Source organism: Nelumbo lutea, chromosome 3 (assembly GCF_056320005.1).
Source record: "Nelumbo lutea isolate HS-2025 chromosome 3, American lotus-T2T, whole genome shotgun sequence".
Classification (NCBI taxonomy): domain Eukaryota; kingdom Viridiplantae; phylum Streptophyta; class Magnoliopsida; order Proteales; family Nelumbonaceae; genus Nelumbo; species Nelumbo lutea.
This window is the reverse complement of record NC_142686.1, coordinates 33,552,611-33,565,499: the sequence shown is the minus strand read 5'-3', so window position 1 is coordinate 33,565,499 and position 12,889 is coordinate 33,552,611. Positions and strand designations below refer to the sequence as shown.

At 35.2% G+C, this 12,889-nt stretch overlaps 1 protein-coding gene across 1 annotated transcript; it reads left to right on the top strand.

The window, feature by feature from the left end:
- Positions 1 to 5,249: 5,249 nt before the first annotated feature.
- Positions 5,250 to 8,670, top strand: LOC148864123 (RNI-like superfamily protein). Its single transcript, XM_088979065.1, has 2 exons — positions 5,250 to 5,982; positions 7,395 to 8,670. Exons 1-2 carry the CDS (start codon positions 5,628 to 5,630, stop codon positions 8,279 to 8,281), a joined length of 1,242 nt encoding a protein of 413 aa, XP_088835191.1. The 5' UTR covers positions 5,250 to 5,627; the 3' UTR covers positions 8,282 to 8,670.
- Positions 8,671 to 12,889: the final 4,219 nt, after the last annotated feature.

The window sequence follows — 12,889 nt, the reverse complement described above, 5'->3', positions numbered from 1 at the left end:
ATAACTTCACAAGTTGATACATTTGATCTAAAATGTTGAATTGATCTACCATCAAGTAGGAAACAATTTCATATTTTGGTTATTTTTGAATTTTATATTTTATTTATATCACCAATAAAAAGTTAAAAACAATTATTGTTTATCATATCTAACTTTTAATATGATTAGTATAAAATATTAGAGATGTGTCCAAATGTTTTCTATAGAATTTCTATTTTTTTGTATTTTTATCTTTTTTAATTTTTATTGTTTAATTATGAAATCAATGATTAGCACATATCATCCAAAAGGCTGAATTGTTAACCTGCCACCAAGAAAATAATTTCATTTTTAGGTTGGTTTTAAATTTTATATTTTATTTCCAAAATCAACAAAGCAATTATTATTTATCACAATTATTTTTTAATACGATTAATATAAAATATTAGATAGGTGCTTAAATGTTATTTACAAAGTTTTGTACCATTACATAATGCTTTTGTGCTTTTTATATTTTTTCATTTTTATTTAATTATGATATTAAAGATTGGCATATTTAACTCAAAAGGTTGAATTATTGACTCACCACCATAAAAATAATTTTTTACTTTTGGATTGCTTTCCAACATGAATAAGAATAATTACTCTAGGTAGATTTTAAATTTTGCATTCCATTTTCATCATTAATGAAAATACTTTTTACATTTCATACTTATTTATTTTATTTTTTTATTATTCAATTATGACATTATTTATTAATCCATTTGATCCCAAATGGTCAAATTGCTTGCCTACCACTGGGAGGGAAAAATGGTTTTGTTTTCACATTACTTTTCAAAATATTTATTTTTATAATATTAAAAATAATATTGTGGATTTAATTACACGAATTTAATGATGAGAAAAATATATTTTAAATATATATTTTAATGAAAGAGAATAATAAAATATTTTTATTTCCAATTGGTTTTAAATTTTACATTCCATTTCCATCATTGATAAAAACATTTTTTATTTATCATACTTATTATTATTTTATATGTATTTTAAAAATGTTTCCAATTTTTTAATTTCTATTTTTTTTCATTATATCCATTTTTGTATCTTATTATTTAATTGTGGCACATTTGACCCAAAATGGTTTAATTTCTTACCACCACATGCATGAAAACACTATTTTTTCTAAGTAGATTTTAAAAGTATAAGCTTTTAAGTTATTGAAATTATTAATTTATTAAGGATGGATTTAATTAATAGAAGTTAATGATGAGAAGAAACAAAAATGACTTAAATATATGATTCAATGAACATGAATGAAAGTTAATAACTTAAGTGTTGGATTGAGAAGAAATTGAATGCATTGAATATATCTTAAAATTACCTTTTTTCAACTCATTTATTATCAATAACCAATTACCTTTTTTGCCCTCATTTTTTTCAAAAAATTTAAATATAGAGGGTAAATTTTGTCCTAAAAAAAATTTATAAATATTCTTGAGGCCATTCGTGCTTTTTAAAGTAGTATATATTATAGATATTATAGATAACCTCTCCCTACCTCCATTCTCCTACATATAAGGTGGGGACAATTATTTCTCACAAATAAATAAGACAGTCAAATCTAAAGAAATAAGTATACGAGAATCTCAAACACAATCTATTTGAATGCCATGCATTTATGGTAATGCAAATGAAATTTGTAGTACTAGTGCAACCAATCCAAGGCCATTTTTGGGAGTGCTTAAAAATAAGTGCTTATTTTGGGCCATTAAGCACTTATTGATATTTGGGAAATAAGCCCAAATTGAGTGCTTATTTTAAGGATAAGAGTTAATTTTTAAGCCTAAATTTCTAGTTTTTTTTAAGTGCTTATACAATAAGCACTTATTCAATTTTAATTTTTTTTCTTCCAAAATTAACCCTAGTTGAATTTTAAAATACCACTTATAAAATTATCCCTAGTTGAATCTTAGAAAAGTACTTTCACAAAAGTTCTTTTATAAAGTATTTTCGTAAAATAACTTTTATGAAAGCACTTTTACAAAAGTACTTTTATGAAAATACTTTTAAGAAAGTACTTTTATAAAAGTGCTTTCGTAAAAATGCTTTCAAACGGTATATTGTAAAACTCCTTTGCTTTATTATCCTTTTTTGAGTGCTAAGGTATCAGAGAAGGCGTGGAACTGCAGTCTCTCTGCGTTTTGGTCAATGGGCTTCACATGCGATATATTCCTTGAAAATATATACCAAAGGCTGCTTTTGGTTGCAATGTCTTGTTTGTTTGTGAAAGGTAGGAAGTAGATTGGTATGGCCCCATTTTACGTGTAAAAATGGAGGTAGATGGGTTATTTGTTTGGGAGCGAGGAAAGAAGCAAGATAATGCGGTTCCATACTTTATATGGAGGGGACTTGAGGTAGAAGGAAGATGGTACAAATTTTATATCAATCTTGGAGATGCAAAATGCACACTTCTAATAGGGTAAATGAGACAAAAAAGTAGTATTTTGTATTTAATAAGAGTACAAATCATAATTACAACCAAACGCAGCAAAATTTATTTCTGGTACAGATTTGAACTGCAACCAAACGCAGCAAAATACAGAAAAGAAGAAAAAAAGTGAACGGAAATGCTGCTGTAAGTTTATATAACTACAAAAAAATTTCTATTAGTTTTTAATGCTTTTTGCTGGTTACTACTGAATTCCAATGGCTTTTCAGCTGCTGGAAAGTGGTTCATGATCCCCTACCACCCCATCAAGTTTGGGCCCGATAAACTAAGGGCCTCTTTGGTTTATGAGAGTAGAAGTCCAGAATTGGAACTGGAATGACCATCCAATTGTTTGGTTGGATAGAATCAGAGTCCCATTTTCATTTTCATTCTTGTTGGAATGGCAATCTCCCATTTGAAAGAGTGACCATTCCCTCCCCTTCTCCTTGGGAATGAAATCCCATTTCAACTCATTCCAATTCTGATTCTAATTTCTGTCTGAACCAAACAGACTGTGAGAATAGATCATTTAGATTTCAAATCCAAAGAATTTTGATTTTGAAAGGATTCTGAGAATGAAAATTCCTAGAGTAGATGCCAAACGGGACTTAAATGGACCCTTTTTAGAACAAAAAATAGAAAAAACAAGTGAACAAAAAGATCGCTATTAGAGTAAGAGCCCAAATCTCATAAAAGCAAACACTCTTAAAGAGTGACATCCAACTATGTTTCGAATGTATGACTGAATGCTTGTGCTCTTAAGAGTGTTTACTCGGTTTTTGCTTTGAGGAGATACCATTTTAGGGCAAACCCAAATTGATTCCCAACCCATATATTTGGCTTATACCTCAAGCTGCATTGAGGTTGCACCTAGTGCTGCATGTGATTTGACCTTCTTTTAAATCTTATTGCACCTTAGGTGGAACCTTGCAGCCTACAGACATTGCTGGCAAGTGGGCCAGCCATGAATATGTGCACATGTGACTATGTGAGGCCAGCATTGCAACCTAGCTTGCGCAGGCATTGACAAGTCGTTCAGGCGCACAAGCCACAAGTAGGCCAATTAACTGACCAAAGTGTGTATGTTACGGTCCTTTGTTGTAGGGGATCATATCGCACTCGTTGAGTTGATGAGTTGATGGAATATGCTTATATAAATTAGGGGTGCACCTTGGATGGGTTTCGGTTGGAGATTTGTTCAACTAAAATGTTACAATTTTAGGCCCCATATGCAAGGTAAAATTATGGTTGGTGCATGAATTTTATTGTGAAGCAAACGGTTTAAAATTATGGTTTTAAAAATCGATTCGGAAATGGAACCGTTTTAATCACTCCACTGATTTTTAAATTAAACGGTTTGACCATTTGATTAGATCCATTTTTCAAAATCATACTTAAAACCAATGATAAAGTCATACATGTCATATCACAATTGAATCTTAATGTTGTTGGAGTCTTTAATGATAAATATACCATACGAAACATATATGAGTTAATGAACAATAATTATGTATTTAATGTAATTAGTAGATGTGCAGAATTAGTTCCAAGTTTTGTAATTCGGACCATGGTTTTGAAAATATGGATGGATGGACGATGGGTGGGTCATTTGACCCCGAAAATCAGTGGTTAAGGTGGTTTTGTTTATAGTTTGGTTTTCAAAATATAATTAGGATTATCACTGTAGCAGTACTGGTTTTCAAAAGCATATTGCATACAAGCAAAAGCTCTATACATACTTTTCAGTCACCCAAAGGATAAAGGGAGAATGACTGTTCAGCCCTAGGTCAGAATTCATAGGTTCAAAGTACAGTTGGGATAGATGCTACTTTGAAGTTGATGCCAATTTACAGGTGGGTATGGGTGTATAGGGTGTGGGTTTTGACCTTTTGAATGTTTATAGATTTGTAGGGGAATTCAGAAATTTATATTAGGCCTATTTGTACTTTTTCGAAGGATAAAGGGGATATTTGGAACCATGACCGTTTTTCAAAAAAAAAAATGGTACCACGTCGAATCCACAGGCGTTTCAACAAACGCCCATGTATCTCATTGTTGGGTTCAGCCGATTATTAAAAAATCAGGCATGTCTTGAAAATTGGGACCCCCACCAATGCATAAAACGCAAGCAATTTGGTGCTTACCCCCAACGGTTAACCGTTTCCTCCAATGATTAACTGATGTATAACCTATGTGGTGCTTACCTATCAATACATACATGAAAAAGGGTAATGAAAATTACCTTACCAAACAGTATAATGTTACTCAATACCTACATATCAGAATCATTTTTTTGTAAAAATGGGATCATAGACTTTTTTTTCTTGAAAATTGATCTCAAAAAACACCCACGCTTTCAAACATCATGAAAATGATTGGCCTTTTGTCCAAAATCGCATATGCTCTCCATTAACGCTTCACATGCAAATCTCAACATGCATTGGGAATATCTTCCGAAATAATGGATAATGGGTAGGAGATCTAGATATATTTACAATGGACAGTTGGAATATGCGGGGGCGGCACAAGTGCACAACTATTGTGCAACTTTGCCCCCGTATGTCTGATACTGTCTTTCAGGCCCACGTAAGCTGTACTCCTCACGTAACCATTATAGGATCTGGATTCCTACGCTTCAGCATTGATAAGATGCAAAGTTCCGTATCAATCCCCTAAATCAGGGAGTTGTCTCACAACTTGCCAACTCGGCAGATCCTTCCAACGAGAGCGCTCTCATCTAGTAAGTCATAAACTCCAAAAAGTTGTGACAAAATGTGGCCTTTGTACGGTAGGGAGTCGGATCTACTCTCACACAGACCGCCACACATACACACATCGTACCATGCATTGTGTTATTTACGGGAGATGTTCCCAAAGCACGATGGATGTGTATGTGACGCTCAGCTTTTCACCAGCGAGAACGCGCTCGTTTGATCACAACTCTGTGAATAATAAATACTCTGACAGATTGACTCTAGTTTGGTGACTCCAGACGAAACACGGGGAGGAACTTGAACCAGAAGATGAGCAGTTTAGGGTTTCGGTTAACCCTAGACCTCTTCGTCTAGGCTTCTTTGAATCAGATGCAGGCAGGAAAGAGCTCATAAGTGTTAGGATTTCTGAAATCCCTCCTCTGGTGATTCCTTTGTCGATCTCTAAAATGACGAAAAGGGAGAGCCCCATTAACGAAACTAGAGTTTGCATCAACGATTCTCTAACCGATGACGAACTCCGAGCGATTTTGGCAAGGTTAGAGGACGATAAGGATAAGGAGGGGTTTGGGATGGTCTGTAAGCGATGGTTGCATTTGCAGAGCACGGAAAGGAGGAAGCTTTGCGCTCGAGCGGGGCCCTTGATGCTTAAGAAAATGGCTGCTAGGTTCACTCGGCTTGTGGAACTCGATCTCTCTCAGTCAATTTCAAGATCCTTTTATCCCGGTGTTACAGATTCTGATCTCTCCGTTATTGCCTCTGGCTTTGGTTGTCTGAAGATTCTCAGTCTACGGAACTGCAAAGGTAAATCCAGAGCTTTTTCTTTTGATCCATTGAGGGTAGCGACTGTTTTAGCTATTCTTCTGGTCATCGAGAGACCTTCTCTTTGTTAACGTTTTCCCCCACGTTGAAATATTTAAAATTGTATATTTTGGTTGTAATTAGAAAATTCAATTCTACTTTTGCTTTAATTTCATAGAAAGAATTTGGCTTTTGTGATGTCTTTTGGTGGGTTTCATGTTTAATTCAGTTAGATGCCCTTTGTACCATTGGGAATCAATAACTTGTGTTTGTCAGACTGGGGCTACCTTCTTCTCATTAGTTTATTTGGGTTCGCAGTGAATTTCTTTTTGGGTATAATTGTGTTAAACAAATAGAGTAATTCTGGAAAGAAAATTCGGTAGCACTCACTCTTTATAAAGGGTATGATCCCATCTGATTCATGACTAATTTGCAGTAGAACCTAAATGTTTGCTTTTTACTCGCTTGCATATCTTAATAAGTTATATTTTCTGATGGATTGGTGGTCTATGTAGCTGTGTGGCTCCGCTGGCTTTGTGTTCTTTCCTTTGAAGAAAGGGTTCGGTGCGTAATTAGTTTGAGTGGTTCTGTTTTTCTTTCTGTGGGTTCTTTTCAGACATCGGATGATGCATGCTAGTCATGTGGTTATCATCCAGTATTCTGTTCCTTTCTTTCCCTTGTATTTCAAGTTATTTACTCCTCCAGGTTTCACCTTTTTTAGATCCTTCTAACTGCTTGAAATAGCAATGATGGGTTAGCTTCTCCCACATAGAATAGAACTAAATTAGTTGAGTGGTTATGCCATCCTTGGAAAAATTTAACAAGAATTTATTAAGAAGGCCTTCACTTCCAAGCTGAGTGATTTTTAAAAAGCTCACATTTTCTTATCGTTTCTGATAAAAAAAGGCTCACATGTACTTCTGTTCCGATACATTCAAAGTCTTCTTCTTGTTGACTATGTGCACCTGTAGTGAAAATATTTATTCTAAGAAGGATACTCATGAAAGTTTAAGGAATAGTAAATGCTCCTATTGTTCATAGATTTTCAATATGTAGAATGGATGCATTGATGCCTCCAAGTAGAAGAAATCAATGTGCATTTTCCATTTCCATCAGGGAGCCCTTAAATCACAAAAGGACGGAAAGAAATGTCCTATTTATCAGAGCCCTTACTTGCATTTTGTCCTTCCGTGGTTTAAAGGTCCATAATACATCACACTCCATGCCACTTATGCTGTCATTGCTCATATGCTTTTACACAAACAAAGAAATAAACTTCTCGTTTTATGTTCTGTTTCTGGTGTGTGTCTCCAATCAGGTGTTTTGAACGACTTACTGTGCTTCTTTCATGACATCATTTCCATATCTTTTTTCTTGCCAAAACATGCTTATTTTCTTTTTTCTTGTGTGTATAGGTGTGACAGATGCTGGAATGGTGGCACTTGGTAACGGTCTTTCGTATCTCCAGTCTTTGGATGTGTCATATTGTAGAAAGCTGACAGACAAGGGACTGAAAGCCATTGCTGAGGGTTGTTGCAACTTGAGAAGCTTACATCTTATAGGTTGCAGATTCATTACCGATGGGCTATTGCAAACCCTTTCAAAGCACTGCTGTAACCTGGAAGAGTTGGGACTGGAGGGATGCAGTAACATAACAGACACTGGACTGACAAGTCTTGTTGATGGGTGCCGTTCTATCAAGTTTTTAGATGTCAATAAATGCAGCAATGTTGGGGATGTTGGGGTCTCAAGTGTTTCCAGGGCTTGTTCTTCTCTGAGGATTCTAAGGTTGTTGGATTGTTATAAAGTTGGAGATGAGTCCATATTTTCATTGGCCCAGTGCTGCAAAAATCTTGAAACTTTGGTAATTGGTGGTTGCAGGAACATCTCAGATGAATCTATTAAATCACTTGCCGCTTCTTGTCATAGTCTAAAACACTTGCGCATGGATTGGTGTTTGAATCTCTCTGACACTTCACTCAGCTGCATTTTATCACAGTGTAGGAATCTAGAGGCCCTTGACATTGGGTGTTGTGAGGAAGTGACAGATATGATTTTCAATGGGTTGGGGAGTGGGGGATTTCAGTCAAGTTTGAAGGTTTTAAAGGTCAGCAACTGTCCAAGGATTTCAGTTATGGGGATAAGTATTCTCTTGGAGTCCTGCAAGTCCCTAGAGTATCTTGATGTGAGGTCATGCCCACGTATCACAAAAGTAGGCTGCGATCAGGCAGGTTTGCAATTTCCAGAAAGCTGTAAAGTGAACTTTACAGGAAGTTTATCTGAGCCGGATGTATCTCTCTAGAACCAAGATTATAATGGTTGGATAACCATTGAGACCTGTCCAAAGAAGTAAACCTTGGAAGGTGGGTGCTGGTCTTGCAACATGTGAGCTTTAGTGCTGAATTGCTGATGCGAAGAATCGAAGAATGGTTTGGATCTTTGGGCCAGTGATTCTTGCTTGTGTTTTCTGTTGATTTATTAATCTGAGGAATACTCTTATTTTATATTTGTCACTTGCTGAAAATATATAAAGAAAAATTGTATATGCTTCATTAGTGTGTAAAAAAATGTCTTGGCCTAGCCTTTCAGCTGTTGAACAAATTTTGTTATTTCTAGGATGCAAAAGGTGTTTTGGGTCAAGAAATTACCTTAGTTTGAACTTTACAGATATAAAATAAGAGTATATTCCTATGATAGTGCGTTGATCATTTATCTGTTTCTTAAATATAATTTCGATTCCTTTCAAAAGTAAAAATAAAAATAAAGTGACCCAATTTGATGATCCATTTTGTAAAGAAATTTTTACAAAATGGATATATCAAGATTTCAATCAATTACGACGTTACATTGTCCATTTTTCAAAGAAATTGATTTTAGGTTTTTAATCTAAGCTAGTTTCTTCTAGGGGTGGCAAAATTGTCTAACCCATTCATTAATTGATGGGCTGGGTTGTATGGGTAAGCTTTAGGTTTAAGAAAACTGAAAATTGACTTGGAAAACCAGATCTTTTGATCATGGTGAACTTTTAGGGAGGAATCAAGGCATCTTCTCAATTTATTTTCCATGTTTCTTTACCTCACTCATAATTAGTTCATTCCCAACAAAGTCTTTTCTCAAAAAGCACTTTCTTGTATCAAACTCCAGTAGCAGAAATCTCAATAAAGGGGTTCTCTTGACTGAAGACAATCCCATGGTTATCCAACGAATCTTTATAGGATCGTTTTTTTTTTTTCTCAACTCAGTTCTCTTCTCTGTAGTTGTATTCTCATTATAATACTTTTTTGTAATGTCTATTACTTTTTACATTTATGTATTTTTAAAGGAAAATTTTGAACTTTAAAATGCGATAATTCAATATCCGAACTTTCAAAATATGACAATTCAGCACCTGCCGTTAACTATTTCGTTAATTAACTGTTAAGTGACATCTGAAAAGTCAAAAATGTTCTAACAATGCCATCTGAAAAGTCAAAAGTCAAAAATGCCCTAACAATGCCATCTGAAAAGTCAAAAGTCAAAAATGCCCTAACAATGCCCAAACATTGACAATAAAATGAACAATCCCAAATTTTAGATTTTTCTAAACAATCACCAACTTTTTTGAATAGAAGAGACTAGGATTTGGGACTATTCAGTTTTTTGTCAATGTTTGGATGGTTGATAAAGAGAATTAGATGGCATTCAAAGGACATTTTTTACTTTTCAAATATCACTTAACGGCTGATTAACGAAATGGTTAACAGCAGGTATTGGATTGTCACATTTTGAAAGTCCAGGTACTAGATTGTCACATTTTAAAAGTTTGGGTGCTGGCTTTTCGTATTTTAAAGTTTTGGAAACTAAATGGTCACTCGAGCCAAATTACAGGGTATTGATTGGGAATTTTCCCTTTTTTTAATATTTTTTGCATTTTCTGTGTTTTAATGGCTTAAAAAATTAATGGATTGAGTTCGGTTGGGGGGGGGGCTTAGGTTCAACCTTGCATCCCTAAATCGATCATAAACGGGCTGACAGGTTGAATTGGTTGGGTTGAAACTCGACCCAAACCAGATCCCATCTTGGCTTCCTTTGGGGGATTGGATTGAATGATGCATTGTGAAAGAGGAAATGGTATGGTTCAAGCATTACAGTACTGATTACGGTGAGGGTAAAATTACACCCTTTATTTCATCTTCATCTTCCCTTGAATTAAGCCCACCTGCTGTTTTCTTTCAACCCTCTGAGTAGAGTGTTAGATGTTGCTTGCGAGTTGCGAGCAATATTCTCGAGTGCGGCAATTCTGATTAGTGCTGTAAAACGGGTTGTGCTGGTGCGGGTCGTGCTTCTTGGAAGGTCAGTTCTACATTGTTCATGGCCAAGCCTGTGCTCTGCTGTGCCGTGCCGTGTCACAGGTCAGGTCGGGCCAAAGCTATTTATTTAAAAAAATTGAAAAAATCTTAAAATTTTTATTTTATATGAATTTCGATATAAACAATTACTTATTTTATTAATATATTATATATTATATATAAATATATAAAATATATAAATATATATGGGTCGTGCTGACATGCAGGCCATGGGCAGCACGACCCGTTCAATCATGTCGGTCATGCCGGTCCAACACGATTGTGCTGTTGTGCCGATTCGGCCCACAAATCTGAAACCCAAAGCCTAACATGACCCATACAATCATGCTATGTCCGTTATGGCCCATGAACCACCATGTCAGGCCATGAACAGCACGACCCAATTTACACCTCTAATTCAGACTTGGGACTTGAATGGGTAATATCAATTTAAAAAGAGTACAAATACAAATATATAGAATACAAAGCCTTATATTTATATTCTTCTTTTTATGTATTTATATTTTACATATTTGTATCTGTATTCCCAAACTGAGCCTAATTGAAATTCGGCCATGAGTTTTTTAAGGAGAGTAATCAGCCGGGAGGCACTCGCAGGACATCGTCCGGTTATCTACTTATCCAGATACTGTTCACACGACAAAGCTCTACAAATAGTTTCCACCCCTGATTGCTTATTCCTTTTTGGCTAACGTATAGTATGATTTCCAGGCACCATCAAAGTGTTGCTCTATGTGTTACTAATTTTGGAAAGGCTGGGTATAGGCATTTGTTTTTCTTTTTTTGGAAAAATTTCTGATTACCCTGTATTTTGTGTCTAGTGCCATTTACTTTTAAAATGTATCAATCCGGTACCTGCTATCAATTAGCTGTATGTTAAGTGGCGTTTGAAAAAGACAATTGCAGTGTCATCAGTCAACTAATCGTGGTTCAATTGGTAGGTTTTTTGACTCATTAGATTAGAGACGTGGGATCAAATCCTGCTGCCACCAGGGGTTGAGGGGGGCGAGGGTTAAGGGAAAGGGGATTGATACATTTTGAAAATTCAATTAATGAATTATTGCATTTTAAAGTTCATAGACCAAAGTGACACTAGCCCAAAGTATAGGGTACTAATGGAGAATTTTCACTTTTTTTTTTGTACAATAAAATTAATTGAAAATTATTTAAATGAATCTTTAACCTATCGAAGTTTAGTAAAACCACAACATTCAAATAACCAAATTTACTAATAAATACAATACAAATGTCGAACATATATGAGTATACATTTAAATCAAATTGAATCAGGTTATATTGGATCAAATAGGGGTGTGGATCAATATTTGCTGATTTACTCCAATCATAAATGGATCAACTTTAATGGTATTGAAATCGTTCGAATTTGAACCGTTTGCAGCCCTACTTGTGCCTCTATTTTTAATGGGTGTTGGTATTTTGAATTTCCAATTAAATTCTCATGGTTTTCCTGATTTAGCCTTGTTTGTATCAAATACACCACGTCCAGATTTTGTGTTCTGCATACCAGGTTAAGGTATTCTTATTTTGTTTGGATTGTCTGCGCCCCTTGTATTCCAAACTAGAATCTACAGTGAAGAAGAACCAAAGGCTAAATGTTTGAAGTAACAATTAGGCCCCGTTTGGTTTGTGGGAATAAGGGTCTGGAATTAGAATCGGAAATGGGCTATTCTGATTCCAACTGTTTGGTTGGATGTAATTGGAATCCTACTCACATTTTTATTGGAATGGTTATTCCTGTCTCTCCTTTGGGAATGAAATTCCATTTATACTGATTTCAATTCCCATTTCCATTCCTGTCTAAACCAAAGGGATTATGAGAATTTGACCATTCCGATTCCGATTCCAATTTTAGAGGATTTTGATTATAATTCGACTACGAATCAAACAGACCATAATGCGAAACAGTGAAACCCTGTTAAAGGAAAAGGCTAAATGCATCAAAACCGTTAACGAAGTTAAATATCACATAAAAGGACAAAAATGCCTTTCACCTATTATCTAATTTTCCAACCACCTCCTCGATTTTAAGGACTCTTTGCATGTCATCATGGAAGGCATCAGGCTTTGGGAAGTTGACTGCGAGACCTTCGATTGTAAGGCCATGGGAAAATGCCAAGAAAGATGGTCGAGAGGCTGACGGATAAGGATTATTTGTTTCTGTCGTCAATCGGGGTATTGACTGCGGCAGAAGATTTGGTTTACATCTATAATCCATCGAATCCTCATGAACATATAATGTTCGGCAAATTGATCAATGTCATGGCGGGAGAGTGGGCTACGTTCATAACTCCATCGTCAATGATGGAAACAGGATGGGCAGATTCGATTCGTCTTTACTTAATTGCTCGAGCGTACCGAAATTTGAACAGTTTCTGTAGTTCAAGACTTCTGCATTTGCTAGCAACCCCATTCTGTGGCTCTCTCTTAACAACCGCCGTGCAATTATGAATCCATTTGGACTAAATTTCGCAAACCAACATCTGACCCGTGGATACTAAATTGATAGTTTTTGGAAGTTTAAGTATTTCAATGAAACGATT